Below are 13,980 nucleotides of genomic sequence, written 5' to 3' on the forward strand. Positions count from 1 at the left end.
TAAATTTTTATTTATATTTTTATATTTTATATTTTATAAATATATATATATATATATATCAACACCGTGCCACCGGCGGTTGTTTGTCCATGACTACCGTGGTGGTAAAAATCAGACACCGTCACAGCCCTAGGTGAACTATCCCTTTAAGAGTAGTTTAGTAAGACGACTGATGTGGGTTGATAATATAGTGTTAAATCAATTGTTATACACTTGGCCTGACAGTTATAAACACTGGAAAACAAAACCGTATGTATTGAATATGTAATTACATTATGATAGAAAGCTGTTATTCATGCTACTTGCAATGCATTTTATGTATCAATGGAGAAATATGCTTTTGTCCCACAGAATCATGTGCTTATATGACATCTTCCAGCAGGGACCAACTGAGGCTTGACCTCATGTCAGATTTGTTTCTAGTGGCTTTGTAATGTTTGACACACACAGGCTACTTCTGATCACAGCTTACATGTCATGTTTTAAAGGCCAGCGAAATATGTCACAGTACCTCAAATCCAGATAACATTCTGCTCAAGCACCTGAACCTGAAGCAAGATCCTTTGTCCTTTTTTGTTGGAGTGAACTATCATATTATGCACTTCCCAGATCTGAACCAGCAAACCTACATTCTGTTGTTTGCATGATCTAACATCTGGTGCATACAGCCAAGTGGACAGGTTCATAAATTAGCAGTTTGCACAAAGACTTTTTTCTTTTTTACGTATTTTATTGTATACACCAAAGATGAGGTGCTTGAGTCTTTACACACAAGACTGCCTGGAACTAACACATCACCGCTTGAAACACCTTTGCACTTTGCAGTGTAGTCACACATATCGCTCTTATAACTATGAGTTTGTACTTCAAGCATTGCTTATAATTGTGTATTCTTTCTGCAGCACGTAAGGCAAATGCTTTTGAGTTCATAATTGGAAATGCACAGCATCTGTGCTTTATTTACCAGTGATTTAAAAAATGGGACTCATTTCTGTCACAGCATGGATGCCATTAAACCGACTATCTCCAGTTTGTCCATGAGATGGGAACCTCTAAAGCCATCTGCTGCTGTACTAGTCTTGTTTTTGGCATTATTCTGGACAGGTCCCTGAAAGCACCAATAGGGGGCAGAGTTGCACAGGAGAGTTTTCCAACTTGATTTTATTTTCCTGGATGAAATAAAAAATAAAACAAGCCTGGGTTTATGATGCAGACTTTAGTATGGTTTTCACCAGGATTTTAGGAACAGATGACAGAACTGTCTTTCATCCATTAGGCCCATCAAGTCTTTACATGCTGATATATATGCCTCAAACATAAACATTTCATTTTGTGAGACAGTAAAGACCATGGTTTTGAGTTTTGCTTATTAGAGTATGTCACAAAATAATGTAACTGTTGTCCAGTTTTCAGGGTTTTGTAAGAAAATTCAAGAATGACTTGTGCTAGTTTAAGCATTGTAAAATAATAAACAGTAAAATAATAAATGGTAAAGATAGTAAGTTTTTTTTTTCGTTAAGCAAACAAAGGGGTGTGTGTGTGTGTGTGTGTATATGTGTGTATTTTTGTATGTATGTGTGTATTATACACACTGCCAACGGTCAGTAATTTTTTTTTTTACAAATCTATTTTTATAGTTTAATATCTATTTAAATGTATTGTTCTGCAAGAATGCATGAAATTAGTAAATAATCACAATAAAAGTGACATGAACATTACAAAAGATTCCTTAAATTTTTCTGTTTAACAAAAGAATCATGGCATAAATACCAGTTTCCACAAAACATTAAACAACACTCACACACACACACAAACAAATGGTAATGTTTCTTGAGCACCAGATCAGCATATTAGAATGAATTATAAAAAAAAAACAAAAAACGTTTATCTTTGCCAATGTAGGAATACATTACGTTTTAAAATATTAAAATACAATTTACTTTAAATTTTAATAATTTTAACGGTAGTGCAAATCTATATATTGTTTAGCTGTATTTTACTGTAAGTACAGGCTGTAGTTAACTTTTGGTAGGTAAAGAACTCCAGTATTATTTTCAACGTTTCATAAAAGCAAAGGTCTCTGGCGGGTATCAAAGTGAACTATGAGTCTATTAAGATTCAAAATGAACCGTATTGTGAGCTCTGTTTGTGTTTGCAGCTTTACCTAATGGACATCCAGAGCGCCAGCTCAGTGGTGCTGCAGGCTTTGACCCAGGCCACCAGTCAGGACACAGCTGTGCTGAAGCCTGCAGAGGAGCAGCTTCGCCAGTGGGAGACCCAGCCCGGCTTCTACTCAGTGCTGCTGGTGAGAATCCGCCCCATACAGACTCAATATGAGCAGTTTAGCAGTGAAGTAGTACAGAGTAAATGTGGGAATGTAGGTACCGTATTTTTCTGAATATAAGGCGCACCTGAGTGTGACTTATAGTCCGGAAAATACGGTAATTATTTGTTATGAGGCTTTTACCCTTTTTTACTTTTGTTATGCATTTCAGCTGTGTTGTTTCATGTTAAAAATCTTATTATATTAGTGATTTTATATAAAGCAAATCAACTTTGCTCATTGATATGGATTTCAGCTGATGTTCTGTTGCAGGTTTGTGTAAAAGTTTATCTAGTAAGATTTTTTCTTCTTTTTTTTAACTCAGGTTTTACATTCAATACCATGACTTAGGTGCCCTTGAGCAAGGCATCGAACCCCCAACTGCTCCCCGGGCGCCGCAGCATAAATGGCTGCCCACTGCTCCGGGTGTGTGCTCACAGTGTGTGTGTGTGTTCACTGCTCTGTGTGTGTGCATTTCGGATGGGTTAAATGCAGAGCACAAATTCTGAGTATGGGTCACCATACTTGGCTGAATGTCACTTCACTTTCACTTTTACATAATGACTGCAAGCTGTTTTGTACTGATGCAGACTTTTGTTTGCCATATGTTTGTTTTAACCTTACATGTAGGTTTGTGTCCAAGTCCACCAAAAAAAAAGTTGACATTTAAGTCACTAAATTGTTTATGATTTTGGTCATATCGCCAGCCCCTAAAGCTAGACACCACAAGAGCCTGCATAACAATTACTTTCCCCTCAGAGAGATTGAATAATCATCTTGGCTTGAGTGCAGACAGTCATAGCACAAAAGTCTGATCCATTTCATCCATCTTCTGTTTCTAACCTACTGCACATTTCCCCTTAGCGGAGAATAATAATGTGGTCATTTCTTATAAAGTGTGACTAATACCACAAAACATTACAGAATTGAAAAAAATAAAAACCATTAATATCTACTAAGGTTTATAGTTTTCTTGTCAAAATGATGTCACTTCTTTATGTATGATGTCATTAGTGAACTAAATCTTGTTGCTTAAAGCCAAGGGACATTACAAATATATTGATATTATAAAAGAACATGGTAACATTTTACATTAAGGTTCCATTAGTTAAAGTATTAAAGGGGTTCTATTACGCCAGTGGTTCCCAACCTTTTTCAACTTGCGGCCCACACAACCACACACATATGTTTGCGCGGCCCACTTCAAAAAAAAAAAAAACTGACCCCGCTATTGTTGGATTAATAACTTAGTACTCAGAAACTAGATTGATAACTGTATTTATTGAATGAACTAGGGCTGTGCGATATGGAGAGAAAAAAAAAACCTATCGCGATTTCTTTGATCAATTTTGCGATTGTGACACACACCGATATGCTTTTACAGTCATAAATGCATTCAGGATTAATTTGAAAAATATTTCCAAAAGAAAACCAATTAGAGCTTTATCAAAAAGTTGTAACGTCTCTAGAACAGACATAAGTCAAAATTATCACGATAGTAAAGATGTAACAAAATGCATAGACTTATGGCAAAAAAAAATAAATAAATCCCGTGTACAGGGACTTTTTTTCTTCTTTTTTGCCATGCATTGTTCATGGAGCTCATTAATTGTAGCGGTGCCTCAGGTGTTTGCAGTGTATACAGAATGTGTATGCGGTCAGCAGCGATAGCGCATAAATATAACGCGAAAGCACATTCAAATAATGCACGAGCACGAATCTCTCTGTTCGCACGCAGATTTCCTTTGCGCTGTCACAAAACCAGTCGTGTTGCTCAGATACACATTGCTCTGCGCGGAGAGAGTGTGCGCACTTAAAACGTGTCTCCTCTCATTTAAACTGCGTCCTGTGCACTCACAATTCTCTCTATGCTCATGTGCTAGATATGAATTATTTTCGCATGTTTTTATTTCTAGCCTTTTACCGCGTGCAGTGTGAACGCTCTGATCCGTTAACATGGGCTCGGAAAAAAGGCACATCACAGACAGTGTGTGAACCTGGAGTTAGGCATATGCCCAGTCTGTTCTGTTCTCGCGCTAGGCGCAATGCATTCAGGGGTGCGTTTCCCATACAACGACGTAACTCGCTGATTAACCACCATAGTATGATGCATCATCATGAAAACGAACGACCTAGTCACGACTGTTTCCCGAAACCATGTGTCGCAGATCCAAGAAGAAACAACACTTTAAATTCAGTTGTTAGCTACACTGCATTATTATGGTGTTGGAAATTTATGGAGGTGGTGGGTGATGGCCTGATGGGTGGGTGATGGAAGCACACATGACTGTTTTGTGTGGGCCACTTCTGCAGTTTGCAGGTGGCTGAAGAGGGTGCATGGCTCTGGTGATAGCTGGCTGCTGGAGACATGTCCTCTTCGCCCATACGTCCTGTCACCTGTGCAGCAGCCACCACTGCAGTTTAAACCATTTGTTTAATCTGACATAATTTCTGTTAAATATTTGTTTTCTTTGCCGATTTGCATTAAATGAACACTTAAAAACATAAAAAAAACTTTTGCAAACAGTGTATACTGTCTCTCTTTCTCTCTCTCTCTCTCTCTATATATATATATATATATATATATATATACACATGTATTCACACACAAACACATTTGTAGAGAGTATTCTATATTCTAATTCTGTAAAATCAACGAAATCACTCACTTATTTATACTTTCTTTTTTTTTTTAACTTTATTTAGGTACATTCATTTAAAATTAAAAATTAATTTACTATAAAAATACTGTGATTTGAGTGTTAACATTTAATATAAGTGAAAACCTCTGACACACTGTTTTACCAATATTGTTATATGAGACTTATGTATTTTGGAATGTTTTTACAAAGATAACTCACTTGACAAACTCACCGTTTCTTCGCACAAACGAAACAATGACTGTGTTCTAATCTGCAAGATTAATGCTTTCAGAGAGCACTTCGAAGGGAGAATAATCGTGAGGGCCACGCTGCTATATAGTTTCAAACTGAATTTGTAATAATAATAAAAAAGGCGAATTATGTTATAAACTTAAACCACAACTTTAAGTCTTTTAAATCACTCAAAGTGGATAGTGAAATCTTCTAAAGGAATAGGGCATAGGGTCGATAGCTCTGAATAGAACACAGCCCAGGTGCGGCGCAATCAATGACGTCGACACAGCAAACTAACGACGAACTATGTCTCTAACCACAGGTGAAGAGCTGTTGTTCCCACGAAGTTTGCGACGCAGTTTGCGAATGTTCGTTTGAACTATGGTTTCGGGAAACACCGAATCGTTGAACTACGTTGTAACGACGGAACTTGCAACGATAGTTGGTTAACGATGCTTTTGGGAAACGCACCCCTGATTGGTTCTGATAGCATACTACGGGAGGTCAGGGCCGCGGAAAATCGTGCTATAAAGCGATTTAGACATCGTGCACGCTCAAATCGTGATTTTTATGAAGATTTCTTTTAATCTCACAGCTCAAGAATGGACTGGAAATGAACAGAAAATAATTGGCGGCCCACCTGCAATACCACAATACCACGGACCACAGGTTGAAAGCCACTGTATTACACTTTTTCACTTTTTGAATTTTAGTCAGTGTGTATGTTTGGGCATAAAAAAGATCTACGAAGTTACAAATCTCAAATTCCAGGGAGATATTATTACTTTTTTTTTTTTTATCCTTTTTGAAGAACTTTTTTCATAACACTTTTCGTTTTTCATCAAACCCGGAACTAATTGAGCCATTTGTGCCGAAAATCACCTCGTTTGTGTGCTGGGGAGAAAGGTATTTTAATAATGTAAATTATGTGAAAAATAATGCATTTTTCAAACCACCAGACACGAGAGCATGTTCTAGTTCAAGTTTAGTAAAGGATATATCCTGAGTAATTCAACATTTCTTAATAAATTCACAGGTTTTGGTGTTGAAAGTCAAAGTTCACCTTTATTTTTACCTTATTTTGAAAATAAATGTATCAGTATTAGGGGTGCACAATAAACGTTAACTGACTAGCTGCGCAAATCCACGTTCATTTTCAGCGTTTATTTGCGCAGCTAGTCGGTTAACAACGGCTCTGTGTTGTAACAGCGGCTCTATGTGAAATCACGTACCTGATGGAATTTACCGCTAATAACAGAACCGGCTTCACTGACGAGATGCGCATTAATGATCGTGCAACCCTAATCAATATGATTTCCATCTTTAAAAGTCATTTGTTTAATATTTTATCCTAAATATGCTGTAATACATATGACGGGCACATGAAAACGTGCCGCATAATAGAAATGACCCTAGTAGGGGTGCACGATAAATATCGTACAATAATTAATGCGCATCTCGTCAGTAAAGCCGGTTATCTAATCAGCGGTAAATTCCATCAGGTGCGTGGTTTCACATAGAGCAGCTGTTACTTCACGTAGCCGTTGTTAACTGTTACGATATTTATCGCGAACCCCTAGACCCTAGTGGTTTCTTGGCTGCTGGGCCGTGACATTGAGGGAGATTTAGTTGGAGGCTGCTCCACCTGAGCTATGGGCAGACCGTGACACCCTCACCAGATGGCCATTAACTGTCATGACTTATTTTGCATTTCATGCCATGCCACTGTTTTATTTATGAGCACTTTTAGTACAAAATAAAATAAAAAAATTAAGCTTTTTAAACCAATGAAGTATGGAGCAGTTCAGCATCTGCCAGGGATGACTAACCAAACAACACTGGTCTAAGTGGTCCAGGAGGGCATTGATTTTGCATACTGAATCCAAATCATTTTCATAATGTTGGGCAATTTATTTTTTTCGTCCTCTGCACTGAGACATGCGCTAATTTATTTGAAATACTGGTTGCAGATGAATTAGTATTGCTCTTTGAGCTGCACAGAGGTTAAATGCTTCTGAACGCAAGTCGTATAATTCGGTTACATGCCATGGTTTATCTCCTTACAAACATCCCAAGTTCTTGTTTTCATCTTTAGAGGTGAAGTTCTCCAGTTTTATGTCAAATCTGGCCACCTTTCAGATGCTGAACGAAGGCAGATGGGGAGGACATTTGAACCACTTTGTTGTGTTTACAATGGAGACTGTGCTGTCCCGGGGCATGATATTTTTTGGTTTGAGCTTGAGTTTTCATTGGCACGAGGAGCAGAATGCTGATTTAAGGACTAGGGTCAGTACCAGTTCAAAAAACTTCACCTCTCTTGATGCCGTTAAAACATTTAAGAAGGTATTAAAATATTTGTGAAATAATGGAATTGGTAAGTTTTGTTGTTCACATTAAGAGCTTTAACATGGATTTAAAAATAGATGATGGTAAAGTTTCATTACATGCTTAAAATAAATTAAAACTAATAAATTAATATAGCCAGCTTTCCATTACCCTATTGAGTCACTGCTCTGTACTACACATACAGTTCAAAGCCTGGTATCTTTACTGAGGTATCACTTTGTAGAATCCTGTCCCCCTTCCTCAATGCTTGATCACAAAATCTAGCATATGATTTTTTTTATGTTAAGCTAGTAGGTTAAGCTTCTGGAACAAAGGAAAATGCTTAATTTGAACTAATTATCTATAGGGCTTATCGTTTGGTCTCGTACTCTATCGCATACGTTGTCATTGTTGTGCGCTTGCTTAGACCTTTGTTGTGATAAACAGTAAAGTGCGTTCAAGCGCCAGCCAAGAGAGTGTAAAGAAATACCCTTTGTGAGAAGCAGTTAAATCAGCGGGAGTTAAAAGCAGATTGTAAGTGTATTTATTTCTTGTCTCATTAGTATTTAGCGCAGTTGTCGTTGCTAGTAGACACTTGTTTGTCTACTGTGTTGAGAAGTGCTGCGTTTGGTCTCGTACTCTATCGCATACGTTGTCAGTGTTGTGTGCTTGCTTAGACCTTTGTTGTGATAAACAGTAAAGTGCGTTCAGCTGAATTCAATTTCCGTTTTGTCGGGTTTAAAAAAGATTAGTATACCGCGGCAGCGGTCGCGGCAGCCCTCCAGTTAAGCCCTCCTTGTGTGAAGAGACCGAAGAGTCTTAACTCCACGTATAACTCCACTACTTTTTTATTTTATTTAAAAGGGACAATGCATATGAATGAACATAGCTTTTCAGTAATGTACATATGCCAAAGTTAGCCCCCAGGCTATTTTACATTTGTAGTCCCATGTGAGGTCCTCATCAATACCTAGTAACACAGCTAAACATTTAATTTAAACATGATTCGACTTAATTTAAAATACACTGCAGTTAACAACAACATATAAGAAATGCCGCAATTAGCAAACAGGGCATCTAATATGGCATACTCATACATGACAGACACACACATATAAACATACACAAAGTGCTACTCAAAGTGCATTAAGTACATTATCAATTTCTTAAAAGTGCTATTAGATGCTGCCAAGTGCTTGATCTAGTTTGGTATACATACATACACTTATAAAGTAATACAATGAACCGTACCCATTTATCTAAATTACAACAATTATCATTAGTGGGCACATACTTGATTTGTTTTAAGCCATTGTTTAAGTTGGTTCTTAAAACTGGACAAAGTCGGGCTTTCTCTCACAGCAACCGGTAATTTGTTCCAGATCTCTGTCCCCTTAATTGATAGTACATATTTTCCAAGTGCTGTACGTCTGTGAGGCACCACACAATCACCTCTCGTGCAGGCCCTGGTTACACTTCTGCCTCCGCCCGTTGTTTTCACTTTAATGTAATCACTTAGTGGGGGTGGGGCAAGACCATGTAGGATCTTATATATAGCACAGGCATATTTGAGCTTTAAGAAATTTGCAAAGCTTAGTAGGTTATATTTTTGTAATATTAAGCAGTGATGATATGAGAGTGGTTTCCGGTCTAAAATTTTATAGCTTGTTTGAAAAGTGACTCCATTTTTTTGAGCGTTGTGGCATTTGTGAGTGACCAGTTTGTAAAACCATATTCAATATGAGAAAGGATCATAGAGTGAAGAAACATTCTGGCTACTTTATGTGACAGAGATGGTCTAATATATCTAAAGTTAGCAAGATTAAATTTAACAGTTTTTGATAAGTTTTTTATATGATTTTTAAAAGATAGTGTTGGATCTAATACAATGCCAAGGTATTTGAATTCGTATACAATCTGTAGTTCTTCTTGGTTTAAAAATATATTTGAGCTAGTCATTTTAATCTGCCACTTAGAAAACATCATACAAACATTTTTTTTAGGGTTCAGTAGTAGACATGATTTAATGAGCCACTCCTTTACATGGCTCAGTGCAGATGTAAGTGACTGAGAGACTTCTTGAACAGTTTTTGCATGTGTAAAAATTACTGCATCATCTGCATACATTAATATATTGATGTTTTGGCATACTTTAGGCAGGTCGTTAATGCATAAAGAAAAAAGAATAGGTGCAAGTATGGAGCCTTGAGGAACCCCTACTGGACATTCTAAATAGGGAGATTTAATGTTGTCAATAGAGACACAGTGTATTCTATTGGCTAAGTACGAGTTCATCCAGCTGATGGCTTGTTCGGAGAAATTGAAATGTGTTAATCTAGACAGGAGCATCTGATGATTGACAGAATCAAATGCCCTTTTCAGATCTAGAAAAACAGCACCAACAACAGGATGAGTGTCTAATGAATGTTTGACCTTTTCCATAAATACATTAACAGCTGTTTCAGTTGAATTATGAGCACGAAAACCAAATTTCATTGGATGCAGAGGGGAGCCGCATATATTTAGATGCTTTATTAATTGTTTTGCTATCCATTTTTCAATAACTTTTGATATAACTGGCAAGTTAAGAAAACCCAACCTCAACCCATCTCTTTTAGAGAACTACAGACCAGTTTCCCTTCTTCCTTTCATTGCAAAAACACTTGAACGAGCTGTGTTCAACCAAGTCTCTACATTTCTCACAAACAACATACTCATTGACAGCAACCAATCTGGCTTCAGAAGTGGGCATTCAACTGAGACGGCCTTGCTCTCAGTTGTTGAAGCTCTAAGACTGGCAAGAGCAGAATCCAAATCTTCAGTATTTATCCTGCTTGATCTGTCCACTGCTTTTGACACGGTTAACCACCAGATCCTCCTATCAACCTTACTGGCAAAAGGCATCTCAGGAACAACACTTCAATGGTTTGAGTCTTAGCTATCAGATAGGTCCTTCAAAGTATCTTGGAGAGGTGAGGTGTCCAAGTCACAACATCTAACTGCCTCAGGGCTCAGTTCTTGGACCACTTCTCTTCTCTGTCTACATGGCATCATTAGGTTCTGTCATTCAGAAACATGGCTTTTCATACCACTGCTATGCTGATGACACTCAACTCTACCTCTCATTCCATCCTGATGATCCGACAGTTGCTATTCACATCTCAGCTTGTCTAACAGACATTTCTTCCTGGATGATGGACCATCACCTTCAACTCAACCTTGCCAAGACAGAATTGCTTGTGATTCCAGCAAACCCATCGTTTCATCACAATTTCACCAAGTTAGGCACATCAACCATTACTCCTTCAAAAACAGCTAGAAGCCTTGGAGTTATGACTGATGATCAGCTGACTTTCTCAGACCACATTGCTAAAACTGTCCGATCCTGCAGATTTGCTTTATTCAACATCAAGAAGATCAAGTCCTTTCTTTCGAAACATGCTGCACAACTCCTTGTTCAAGCTCTTGTTCTATTCAGGCTGGACTATTGCAATGCCCTCTTGGCAGGTCTTCCAGCCAATTCTATCAAACCTTTACAATTAATTCAGAACGCGGCAGCAAGATTAATTTTTAATGAGCCAAAAAGAATACACGTCACACCTCTGTTTATCAATTTGCACAGACTTCCAATAGCTGCTTGCATAAAATTCAAGGCATTAATGTTTGCCTACAAAACTACCACTGGCTCTGCACCCATTTACCTAAATTTGTTACTTCAGACTTATGTGCCCTCTAGAAGCTTGCGTTCTGCAAGTGAATGTTGCTTGATTGTGCCATCCCAAAGAAGCACAAAGTCACTTTTACGGACTTTTAAATTAAATGTTCCCTCCTGGTGGAATGACCTCCCCAACTCAATCCAAGCAGCTGAGTCCTTAGCCATCTTCAAGAATCGGCTTAAAACACATAAATTTAAAAAAACCTAACTACCTTTCTAATCTTTTTGTATTCTATTTTCTTTTCATTTATTATGCAATTGTATGTGTATAGATTTTTTTTTTGCTACGTGTACTGTTAACCTAACTGAGACTTGTTATAGCACTTATATATCATTGCTCTTTTTGTTGTTTTTGATTGCTTCCACTGTCCACATCTGTAAGTCGCTTTGGATAAAAGCGTCTGGTAAATGAATAAATGTAAATAGGGCTGGGCGATAAAATGATAATGATAATTATTGTGATAGAATTTTCCTTGATAAAATGATAACATGAGTTTGATAAGTGTTCGAAATAGGGCTGCACGATGTGTCGTTTAAGCATCGATATCGCGATGTACGAATCCACGATAGTCACTTCGCAGGATGTGCGATGTAGGCTGTCGCAGCTGCTCCCCGGCCCGTGATTAATTGCACAGCTTAACCATCATAGAGTGAAAGTTTTGACAGGGCAGAGAGAGAGAGAGAGAGAGAGACAGAGAGAGAGACAGCGAGAGAGACAGAGAGAGAGAGAGAGAGAGAGAGAGAGAGAGAGCGCTCATCAACGCTTCAAACAACACGAGCGCTGTCTTGCTCTCTCTCCCTCGCGAATATTAATCAATTGACACGATGGTGTCGATGTTAAATCATTTAAAATGAGAATGTAAGTGTGCTCACCCCAATTTTGTTTGTATGGAAAAATTTGATTAGATTTCATATCGCAATATACAGTATATCTAAGAAAAATAAAATATCACAATGTCATTTTTACCCAATATCGTGCAGCCCTAGTTCGATATAATGTTTTTTCGGCCAAAAGCAAAACGAAACGGCGTTACTCATTTGAACTAGGCCACATAAAGCATTTATCTGCTCGACTCAAAGTTCAAATGACAGCGTAGCATGAGCTCACTTGAGCAGATTTATTTCTTTAAAAATGATGTTTGTTTCATTTTAGTAATAGTAGTAGTAGTAGGCTATGTACATCCTGCTGAAAAATAGATCTTCAGGATTTGCAGAAATGCCGGTTTCTGCTTTTGTGTTTGTGTATGAATAAATCTCTTGCTCTTTCAAAGAATGAGGTGTCTGTGGCCCCTCAGGCCTGGCCAGTCCATCCCCTCTCGTCCCCCGAGGGGGCTGTGTTGTCATACAGCACTGGCTATGGTGGTGTAGATGTCCTCTCAAATCCTTTAAGCCTTCAAACTTGGCCCAGTCTCCTTCGTTATTGAGATTTAGCATGAAATAGGATTGCAAAGGAATGGAACACAATCCTACGTATCAGCAGAATTTTTCCTGTTGACGATTTCTGCAGGCATTAACTTTGACTGCAGTGCTATAAGATTGGCTGTCATGTCCCATCATCCTCTCTTATCAGTTTGTATTTGAGCCAACCTGCTGTCACTCGAGTCTGTCACCCAAAGAAATCAGCCTGATTTGTATGAACTCTCATTTAGCCTATTTGCCTACACAAATGGTGCTTTCGTTGACCTTAAAGTGAATTACACAGAGGCGGCGAGTCATTTTTTTTTTTTTTTTTTTTTTTTTGAGTCATGTTTACTTGTCAGCTGTCTATCGAAATGATATTCACCCATCACACGAGAACCACAAGCTGGTTATTGCGCCCTCATTGTTCTTGTTTTTTCATGGAACAGATTTTTTCTATCCTTGGCAATTTATTACCCATTGCTCATCACTTTGTGTAGGAAATGGGTGTCTGTATGGCCTCTTATCTGGCAGAGTGGAATGAGCCCTGGTCTCGGAGCAGCCGAGTGTGGGGGTTTGGGGGTTTGGTGGCCCTGCGTCAGAGCTGCTCCCTCTTGAACGCAGCTGCTACTACATATTTATCAATGAGCATTAGCATTCCTTGGCCTGCTCCTTGTTCCCCGCGCTCTTATTCCGGACCTGACATGCTGGATTAAACCTCGAAACTCACTCCTCTGTAGAATAGCCTTTAATTATTCAGTGTTGGACCTTTGTCTCACTAACCTACCTTGCTTCACCTCAGGAAAGGCATGCATCCTCTTTTTTTTCGCATTGTTGCATATTTTTAAAGGCAATGCATGTAAGTTCTTGCACTAGTGGCGTCAAATTGAAGTGCAAAAAAAAGATAAAAAAAAGGTATAAAATAAGAATTAAACCCATCAGACACTCCCCCTCATCCGCCATTAGTTGAGAGGCTAGGGCAGTGATGAAACATTCATATATTGACAAATAATCATAAGCTCACATGTAATCTTAAATAGTTATATTGTATCTTTTTCTCATAAAAATGTTGATAATTCGATAATTTGTACTGGCAATGCCATCATATTTTTATATTTTTTTTATATTTTAAGCATTTTAAGATGATAATATTTCTTGAGTACCAAATTATTATATTAGAATGATTTCTGAAGGATCATGTGACACTGAAGACTGGGGTAATGTGGAAAATTTAGCTTTGCCGTCAAAGTAGTAAATTGTATTTTAATGTATATTAAAATAGAAAAAACGTTTTTTTGAGTTGTACGTTTTTTTTTTTTTACAATATTGCTGTTTCTTAATTT

General features: G+C 37.9%; 1 protein-coding gene across 1 annotated transcript in view; it reads left to right on the forward strand.

The window, feature by feature from the left end:
- The window catches only part of LOC132114442 (importin-11), a 146,488-nt gene that overhangs the window by 7,099 nt on the left and 125,409 nt on the right, over positions 1–13,980 (forward strand). Inside the window, exon 2 of the mRNA XM_059522565.1 lies at positions 2,159–2,305. Within this exon, the coding sequence (XP_059378548.1) occupies positions 2,168–2,305 (138 nt within the window). The 5' untranslated portion in view covers positions 2,159–2,167. The remainder of the gene's footprint in view (positions 1–2,158; positions 2,306–13,980) is intronic.

Source organism: Carassius carassius, chromosome 34, assembly GCF_963082965.1.
Source record: "Carassius carassius chromosome 34, fCarCar2.1, whole genome shotgun sequence".
NCBI lineage: Eukaryota > Metazoa > Chordata > Actinopteri > Cypriniformes > Cyprinidae > Carassius > Carassius carassius.